Below are 10321 nucleotides of genomic sequence, written 5' to 3' on the forward strand. Positions count from 1 at the left end.
AAATCTTTGAAAATCGGACACACATGTTTTTTGCTCTCAAGGAAAAAATCCTATAACTAATCAATTCCAAATGCAGATTATGCAATAACAAGAACTAAAAGACTTGATGCAAACAACATATAAACAAAAATAACAATACATGCAACTTTAAGTCAAGGGAAGTGAAAGTATATTACGCCTTCTTTCCTTGTGCAGGGACTTCAGCCTCAAATCGACCAATACTCTTACTTTCCAAATCCCAAATCTTAATCCCATCTTCCGTCCAAGCACATAGCCAATACCTATTAGGACTAAAACAAAGCGCATAAATAATCCCACCAAAGATTAAGCAAATACAATCTCTTCCCTTCACCCAAATCCCAAAGCAAAGTCACCCCATCCTTCCCAATCACTTGCACAAAGCGACCCCATCGTGAAATGTACCCAATCGTATTCAAATAGCCAAGATGACCCGGTAAGTAGATTTCAACTTACAATTTGATAAATTCCAAACCTTCAGCATCTGTCCCGTCCCACGCCGCAAACAATCGTGGGATTCTCCACAAAAGGAGAAAACTTTACACTCTTTCGACCCAATTACTATGCCCATCGACTTCTTGAATTATGTACTTCCATTCACCCAAATGTATTCCAAAGCTTAATAGTCTTTTGGAAGATTTTAGGAAGATTTAATTGAACTTTTCGCCAAGAGTAGTAGAAGGAAGCTTCTTCAAAAGTGCTCATTTGTTGGACTTGCAGTTCCTAAAAAGCATGCTTCAAAGTCATTAAGAACACTTCGGAGGAGGATATTACGAGAAAGCGCCATCTTGAGAGAGTTTGAATTAATGATGAAGGTGGTGGAGATATCCTCATTGTGTGGTTATCTTCAAATGCGCTTCTTCTTCATCACTTGATCTCTCAGATTGTGGTAGGAAACTAAGAAATTATTATCCTGTTCTTGAGTTCAATTATTTTGGAAGAAGAATGAGAGAGAGAGTTTGAAAGAATAGAGATAGGTTTTTAACTATTTTGGGCTACTACGGTACGAACAATTGAAATAGTAATCAGTAGAATTCATTTTTTTAGATAAAATCTGATGTGTCAGTATGAGAGAAAAAAAAGGGGCTGACGTGGGTCACTGGGAGCATTCTCCACTACTGAGTATTAATGGTCTTTGATGACAAATATGATTCTTCAGGTCCCGCCAAAATTAAATAACAAACGGCACGTGTCATGCCAGCAAGTATCAACTCTTATCTGATGATCTAATGGCATGTGATTTTGGCCTTTTATTGCATGTGGTTTCACTTTCGCCTAAAGTTCAAAAATTGTTGCAAGCCTACAAGTGACACCAAGTGCCAGCTTCTTATGTCTTCTTGCTCGCCGTCGCCGAAACATATAACTTTGGCACTTAAGAATCAGGACCAACGGATTAATTTTGTGAAATTCTGACACGTGTCAAATGTATAAGAAGAGAGTAAGAGACAAACTACGTGAGGAGGACAATGCCGGAAACATGGTTGGACGATGGACGGCAATTAATTGGGGCAAAAAATTGATACTAAAATGAAATTGATTGACGTTGACTAGTTTTGACCTATCTGATCTAAATTATGCGAAGTTGATGGTCAAAATATGTGCGCAATTATTTGTAAATCTAGAGCCAATTTCAGCCTTCCATTCTTCATGTTTTTTTTTCCTGTTTAAATTAATTATTAAATACAGATAGTTTGTCTTAATTTTATATGGTCCTTATTCCAAAAGCACCATATTGGTGAAATGTCATCATCTTTCTAGAAAATAAGATTACGAGGGATTGAATTTTAAAGAAAATAATGCTAAACCTTGACAATCTGAAGAACAGGTTTCATTCTTCGTATTAATAAGAAAATCTTAATGCAATTATGGGTCTTAATGATTTAATGCCATTATCTTACAAGGAAATACTGATTCAGAATTTTATTTTCTCTGTCCTTTTTAAAGTTTCTACCCGACTTTTCGTTTTGGGGAATTAGAGGTTCAAGGCTTCAACCTGACTTCGGGTTGGATTTGGCCTTTGGTTTATAAGTTTTGGATTGGGTAGGGGAGCTGGGAGGAAAAATGAAACCTGACAAAAAATGATAGCTTATTTAATTGGTTTGAGAGCAAAAACAAGTCAATCCATTTCCAAGGGAAACTAACAAGAGACACACTTTAACCCTGTGAAAATCGTAATGTTATTGACTTATATATAAATTACGTATGGAGTGCGCCAATTCAACCTAAAGGGCCGGCGTTCTTGAACGCCTCACCAAATTATATATATACGTTTCATATTCAATCCCACCCCACACACACACCATGACACCAATATGAGGGGTAACTGGGTAAGTGCTTAACACGGTTTTCATCTCTAATTTACATTTACCTCATACTAATTTTGAGCACTTGGGCTTAGCCACAATTAGTTTGCCTCACCAACTTTTTTCAAAATACTCGTAATATTTTTGGCCCCTAAAATATAGCGATTATTACAATGTTATAAAAATAATTAGTTTATAATTTAAGATGCAAAATGGGGATAGAATTGTCTAAATAATTTGTATTAATAGAGACAACTTAATCTAAAAATTGGCCCACGCCACCAATAAACTCAGCTTTATCTTTATAGTATATTATATTTTATCCCCTAAAATATGATAAATATTACAATAGTATTGAACTGACTCTATTGTAATTTAAAATAAAAACTAAGGACAAAACCGTTCAAAGTGGTGCGAACGGATTTGCCATGCCCAAATGACTCACTTGCATACCCCTCGTTACATGATAGAATAGAATAGATGGAATGAATCCAATGATAAAAAATGACTTGGTCCATTTAGTCCATATTGGATGTTGCTATGAAACTAGTAGCTATCTTGTACCAACACAGAATTATTAATGGACAATTACACTTTTCTTTGGAATCAATAATGAAAATTGGAATATTCTTTTGAAACTAATATGGCTGCCAAGCACTTAATTTGATTGGAGTTACCGAATTGAATAATTAAAGAAAACACGCTTTCCCAAAACAGTGACTAGTAAATTTCTCGCAAATGTTGTTAAGTTGTAACACACATTTTGGTTGTATTATTAAATTGCTAGCTAGCACATCTTTTTAGGATTATCTCTATAACACTTTACTGCAATTAATTAGTCAAATCATTATATTCGATTTCAACATTTCAATTGGCAAAATGATTTTGTTAACGAAGGAGGAGAGTTGGCAAGAAAACGTTTGTTAATGGAAAGACAAAATCCAAAGTAGACATACACACGGTGTTAAACTCTTTATTATTTACGTAATTAATAATTAAAATTATTAAAAAAAGAAATTTGGCTATATATCAAAAGGCAAAGACGAGAAAGAAGGAGACTTTCTCTCTCATCACTACTAGTCTTTTATTTATCTGTACTGTTTTAAGGAAGTTATTATTACTTGTGTAGTTGTTGTTCAATAATAATATAATAATAATATAAAAGGAGTAGTAGTAACCGGAGGTTAGAATAAGAAAGAGGGGGGGGAATTGAGATGGAGAGTGAGAAGAGTGGAGAGAAGAAAACAGGAGGAGTATCAGACGTAGGAGCATGGGCAATGAATGTGGTTAGCTCTGTTGGTATTATCATGGCTAATAAACAGCTCATGTCTTCTAACGGTTATGCTTTCAACTTTGGTCAGTCCTCTTATCTCTATCTATTTTAATTTTTTAATATTGTTTTAATCAGATCTGTTATGGATCTGCTTGATTTGGATTAAGTTTTTAGAATAATTGAAGTTACTCGTATTATTTTTGTTTTTGGATCCCAATCAGATTAGATATGCTAATTTGTTTCAATTGAATTAAATCCAATTCAATTTTGTTAATTCTCGTGTTTATTAGAATTTGCCTTCAGTTTTCATGTACTAATTGCGTGGGCTCGAAATGATATCATCTAGTATTCAATTTGGTTTATGTTTAATTGATGGCAATATTTTTTTTCCAGCTACAACTTTAACCGGGTTTCACTTTGCTGTGACTGCATTGGTTGGTATGGTATCGAATTCTACCGGTTACTCTACCGCGAAGCATGTACCTATGTGGGAACTTCTTTGGTTTTCCATTGTTGCCAATACATCAATTACGGGGATGAATTTGAGTCTCATGCTCAATTCTGTTGGATTTTATCAGGTTTGCATTAACACTGTAAATTTTACAATCGACACTTTATTTTGCTTGTCGAAATTGTTCTTGCTCACTGATTGTTTTCCATTGTATTAATTGCGTAGATTTCAAAACTAAGCATGATCCCAGTTGTTTGTGTAATGGAGTGGATTTTACACAACAAACATTACTCAAAGGAGGTGAAAACAGCTGTGATTGTTGTTGTTGTGGGTGTTGGTGTCTGTACCGTGACAGACGTAAAAGTAAACGCAAAAGGGTTTATTTGTGCCTGTGTAGCAGTTCTTTCTACATCCTTCCAACAAATTGTGAGTTCCTTATTTTATCCTGCATTTCTTACTTTTCTATATTCATATTCTGTGAACATAGATGCTTCATTTGTTTTTGGTCATATACCTTGAATTTTCACCTTGATGCAGTTATCTTTATTTACTTTGTTCATATGTCGGTGTTATTTTGTTTCACACACTATTTTATCAATTTTATTTGAAGACATTTTGGGTTTCTAGAGTTTAGCTACCCCGACGCAAGTTGGGGAATTCAATTGGTGTGCATTCCTAAGATGAGTAGCTCAGGTCAATACCTGTTGAATAAGGCTAGTGAAGATGGTTTTCTTCTGTAGTGCTCACATCTTTTTATTTAATTACTGAAGGAGTGCCGTTTTCTAGTTGCCTTTTGATTATGGTTTGGATTTTGACCAATTTAAATGTCATGGACCATGGCCTGTAGTGAACATCCTTGTCATAATGCGGGAGGCCATCTGATTTGAATGAAATATACTCGTTTACTGAATGCTGCTGGTGTCTTTCTCACTTACTCAGTCCATATGTTTCTTTTCTTCTTCTCACTCTTTTAAGATCTTTGACATTCATGTTTTTATAGGTCTAAGTTACAAATGAAAATCATCTCTCTCTCTCTCTCTCTTTTGCCCTGTTTTGTTTTTGTTTTAAATCATCTGTAGTTCTATGTCCTCTGAGATCCTTGATCAACATGATATCAAGTATGTCAGATTCTTTCTAAATTATTGATAGAGCCAAAGTAATATGGAATGCAAGAATGGAAACTTAAGTGGTGTCTGATGTGATAGAAAGAATGTTATAGAATTGCACATTCTTTGTTACTTGGAAACTGGTATTATCCTGATATATTGTGATACCTGTTGGTTTTGGGTCTTTGATACTGAGTTGTCATTGATCCTTTATGACATAAGTCAAAGGTGGAACCTGTTGCATACCTTTATTAATTGATCCTCAGTAAAGTTCCTGTCAAGCTCTAACATAGGACTCCTCCTACACCTAGAATAGAGGGAATGTTCTAAGTTGATTACTAACTTCTCAATGAAAGCCATTCTGAAGCAGCATATCATTTGCAAGGAGTGTCTTATATGGACCGGCCTTTTCCAGTAGGTGATGATAAAGAACAGCCCATAATGCTAGGTATTGGTATCAGAGCCTGTTCTATATTAAAGGAATATGATGCTAGACATCAACATGGATAAGGCATAAATGAGATACGAAAGACCCATAATCCATTAGAAGTTGTTTTTCTGATGGTTCTTATCATGTACATCTTCTAAGTTATTGAAAACATAAATTTTGTTTATCCAAACTGTCACCTCCCTTACGTTCGTGTTCTTGTCGTTCATTGGTATGTCCTTTGTTGCTGATTGAAGTAGTACCGGGGGTGCAAGTCCTGCAAAATATGTTTTGCTGAGGGAGCATGAGAGTGAGGCAGTTACTGAGTCAAGGCCTTCTTCACTGTAAAGAAAGCAAGCTCAACTCTTCCCACACATGGGTCATGTCATAATTTGTTAGGTTTTAGTTAACTCGGTGAGCTACAGTGATTTCTGTCCAATCAGTATTTTTGAGATGACTCGTATTTGAGAAGGGTCCAGCACTCCAGCTAGATTATGTTGGAAGGGAGTCCTTGGACCAGACTACTAAAATTGCGTCAACCTATCACCCTCAACAACTTAAACGTTTGTTACAGGACTTACTGTTTTAGCAATTCTAAGAGCAGTTAGAAAGATGATAATCAATATGAACGACAACAAGATGAACATAAACATTAACGTAGTGAAGTCACAATTTAGATTAGCATGATATCTTTATTTCAGAAGATCTTCACAAAAAGGGAAATGGGCTTTGCTTTGGTCTATTTCTCTCCGAGTAGTTCATCATCAACACGGCTCTAGAGGATACTCTAGACTCATTAGGGTACTCAAGTAAGTGATGTCTTACGCCTTATACCTCTCAATTGTCAATTCATAGTAGAGGAAAAAAATTTAAGATGTAAAGATTGTCCAAAAATATTTTAAAAATATGAAGTAACTAATAGTATGTCGCCATATGTTGTACTCAAACATTTTCTTATTTTTTTTGAGTATGTTACTATAGATTAGATTTATATTGTGTGGACTGTGTATAATGAAAATGTATGGCCAGGTTGTGATCATAAACGTGGTTTATAGCATTGCAAGATTTTGACCCATAAAATATGTAGGTGGATATAGGAACATGTTTTACCTTTACTAAAAATAAATAATCAAGTTAATGTTATATTATTATTGTGTATAAGCATGTGTTTTGTTCGAATCTCAACGTGAGTCCTGCTTTGCAAAGTTTCTCTCCAGTTAATTGATTGGACTCTATATAAACGTGCTTTATCTGATTTTTCGTGGTTGAAAACTTGCTCAGTTAATTTTGAATGCTTGAAGAAAAGTATGATAAGAAACTCTGGTAAAATTAGAACCTAAATTTCACTTGGAATGTGGTCAAAACCAATTGCAACCAGAAATGGTTTGATGTGTGCTTGTTCCTGATTTGGTAAATCTGGTGTGATGCAGTCAATCGGCTCCTTGCAGAAGAAGTACTCAATCGGGTCTTTCGAATTATTGAGCAAAACAGCTCCAATACAAGCTCTCTCACTTCTCGTATTTGGGCCTTTCATTGATTACTACCTTAATGGTAATTTCATTGCAAACTACAAGCTGACTACTGGCGCTACTGTAAGTCTTCTATCTCTCTCTAAACCTTAAGATACCTCAATCTGTGTTTCACCAGTAAACAACTATTATTGTTTATGTGCAGCTATGCATACTCGTCTCTTGTGCCCTTGCCGTATTCTGCAATGTAAGCCAGTATTTGTGCATAGGACGATTCTCGGCCGTATCCTTCCAGGTGTTAGGCCACATGAAAACTGTATGTGTCCTTACATTGGGTTGGTTTCTGTTTGACTCGGCTTTGAGTTTCAAGAATATACTTGGGATGGCTGTCGCAGTTCTTGGCATGGTCATTTATAGTTGGGCAGTGGAGATTGAGAAGCGGTCCAATGCCAAGATCCTAACAAAAGAGAGTTTAACAGAAGAGGAGATTAGACTTTTAAAGGAAGGGGTGGAGAATGTCCCTATCAAAGACGTGGAGCTCGGAGAATCGAGAAGCTAGTTCAGTGATCTTTTGCGGCAGAAACTAATGTGTTTACTGCTTCCAATTTCATCCTTGTTTCTGTTTATACTGCTATATCTCTGTTGCAGAAATACAGAAGATGGATGGAATCCTCCCCACCAGTTGCTCACTCACAGCTGTTGTAGGAGCTGTATCATTAAGTTCATCAGAAATTTTTGTGCAAAAAAGCCACATAGCAAAGGTTTCAACTTTCATGGAAGGGGTGGAGAGATGTAAAACAGTAAATTTTTTTCCCTGTTCTTTTAAGTTTATATAGGACATTTGCCGTTCCATTTGTTTACTTCCCCAGGGTGTCAAGATGAGATTGCCCTCATATTATGAACTTCACCTCTTCGTTTAATTTAATTGGATTGATAATTTATTAAATTGATTTCCGAATGTAGTATGGTTTTTGTTGTATTTCTGCTAAAGTATAGGAACATTCGGAAACTTCTCGTCCTTCTCTTCACTTTTTCATTCTTGAGGGGGTTTTATTGTTTTAGATACCAGATTCTCAATGTAAAGGGAGAGACAGAAGTCATTCTTTTTAGGACTGCCCTGGTCTGAGATGGGAAGATGGGGACCACAGGGATGTATCATGTTGCGCCTTTATTCAATCAGAAAATTATTTGTAACGACAATGTCGCCATTTGAAATCAATAAGGCCCAATCAATAAAGTGATCTAGTCGTTTGATCTTTGTTTATTACTTTTTCATGGCCCCTCGCCCATGTAAGTTTAGGTTTAGGTTTAGGTTCTAACTACCTTGATGATAGCATGGTGGTTCTTCGCTTACTATACTGTATGTCTGTATGAACTTCATGTGCTAGTGCTACTGAACTGAAGGAGTTGGCAAGAGGAAACAAATGATATCGGATCCTGGGATTCCTGGCAAGTTGCAACTCGTTGTAGGCAAATCGGATGACAATTGGTATCAGCAAATGTGAAGGAATCGTCGTTGTCTTCCTTCTAAACAGACTTGATCAGATTCTTTGATGTCCTCTTTTCGGGTTAATTATGCTAGAACTTTAAGAAGGGTTAGTACGGATCTAACATTGCCCCATGACTAGATTAGTATTACATCCTAACTAGTGATTGGAATAAAATGTTCAAAATGCTTTTGTTGAGAACTAATCACGACAGCACTATACATATCGTTTAGCTGAGAAAGTAGCCATGAGGTATTGAGGTTTCTATACTGCCAATTAAAGTAGCAGGAAAGGTTTTGTGAACAACTTCATAAAAGCCACTAGGGAAATGATAACAAACTAACTTAAAACGCCTAAGAGTGTACACGAGTTAACATTTGACACTTGAATTTGTACCCGAGAGAAAGATGAATACTCTAGATGTACCAACATACGCCATAATATGCATCAGCTCTAAGTTTTATCCCTTAATGTTTGGAGATTATCATCCTCATTTTAGCGTATTTAGTTGCAGTGGTTTTGACAGCGCAGCACTATTTCAATCAGGATTAGGATTTAGGAGTGAGTAACTCACTGAAGGGGGCGCAATGGTAGTGCAAGGATTCTGGTGTACACTTGGTGGGGTTTAGATAACTTATTGCAAATTTGCAATGTAGTATCACATGGTGAAAAATGCTATCCTCAAATATATAAATCATACAATGAGGTATCATTTTTTAGACGCAGATATGCACATAAGCCATGGGCAAGAAAAGTTTATACGCATGAATAATTGGATACGATCAATATTGTACTGGCAAAGCGGCAAGTGGATATAGAATCTGTTATATTTATGACTCTTAAAATACGGAAGATGGTACTGAGTACTGAGGGCTGCAATTTCAACTCAGATGTCATAGCCATGTGAAATTGTTTTCTTTATTGGCTATGATGTACTGGCTGAATTATATTGAATCGTACTATTGATCATAAAGAAATGGCATGGGCTACCACGAGAATATTTTTATAGGGATAAGAGTTTGGAGACCTGATGTGTGATCTAATTGTTCGAAAATCAAAAATAAAAAAGAAGAAAAAATGTGAATTTGTTTTTTATTTTCAGACCGTTGGATTACACATTCAACGGTCTCAGATCTCGTGTTTATGAGGATATTTTCGGAGTAGACGAACTTGAAAGAAATACACAAACCTTGATAACTATATCATGACTCATGAGCTAGTCTTATACTTGTATTGGATTTTGACCTATGTAACGCAATCTATTTTATATTGCTTGAATACTTTATATGAATACTAGCCCAAAATTAGTATTCAACTAAAACATCATTAAAAAATTTCTACACTTCCTCTCAGTTTCCTGTATTTTTAAAGAATGTTAGCCTGCTAGATGAAGTTATAATGTACACATTGGTGGATTATTGTTCTTGTAACAAGCAAATATAACCGGGTTCCAATTTCCGAATATGAACCATCCACCAGTTATCATGCTGCGGCAATGTTGCCCTTGCACCTTCCTCTCCATGGTCGTAATGGAGGAGCTTAAACTATTGCAACAAACATTACAAACTTGCATACTCACAGAAAGGCCAACCATTGTACTTGAATACTCTCTGTAAATGTATAAATAAATCAGTAAGAACTAAGAAGTACTAAACTTTCCTTTTCAGCTTTGAATGAAGCTAACAAGTATACTTAACTTATCACAATTAAATTACATACGAACTACAAATTAAAGCATTGTAGAGGATGATGTTTCTAAACAAAAGTCATATAAAAAAGAGAAATCA

At 35.6% G+C, this 10321-nt stretch overlaps 1 protein-coding gene across 1 annotated transcript; it reads left to right on the plus strand.

The window, feature by feature from the left end:
- The first annotated feature begins 3202 nt into the window (after window positions 1–3202).
- LOC147472625 (UDP-rhamnose/UDP-galactose transporter 2-like) lies at window positions 3203–7993 on the plus strand. The gene is made up of 5 exons (XM_086588470.1): window positions 3203–3677; window positions 3988–4172; window positions 4271–4471; window positions 7009–7170; window positions 7253–7993. The coding sequence occupies exons 1-5, from the start codon at window positions 3536–3538 to the stop codon at window positions 7604–7606; spliced, it is 1044 nt and encodes a 347-aa protein (XP_086444596.1). The 5' UTR covers window positions 3203–3535; the 3' UTR covers window positions 7607–7993.
- The last annotated feature ends 2328 nt before the right edge of the window (window positions 7994–10321 follow it).

The sequence above is a fragment of the Coptis chinensis genome, unplaced genomic scaffold (assembly GCF_015680905.1).
Source record: "Coptis chinensis isolate HL-2020 unplaced genomic scaffold, ASM1568090v1 utg9285_pilon_pilon, whole genome shotgun sequence".
NCBI classification, from domain to species: domain Eukaryota; kingdom Viridiplantae; phylum Streptophyta; class Magnoliopsida; order Ranunculales; family Ranunculaceae; genus Coptis; species Coptis chinensis.

Coding starts and splice junctions, on each gene's coding strand:
- LOC147472625 (XM_086588470.1), top strand. CDS start 3,536: ATGGAGAGTGAGAAGAGTGGAGAGAAGAAAACAGGAGGAGTATCAGAC. Junction 4,173..4,270: donor ATTCTGTTGGATTTTATCAG/GTTTGCATTAAC, acceptor TTAATTGCGTAG/ATTTCAAAACTAAGCATGAT. Junction 7,171..7,252: donor AGCTGACTACTGGCGCTACT/GTAAGTCTTCTA, acceptor GTTTATGTGCAG/CTATGCATACTCGTCTCTTG.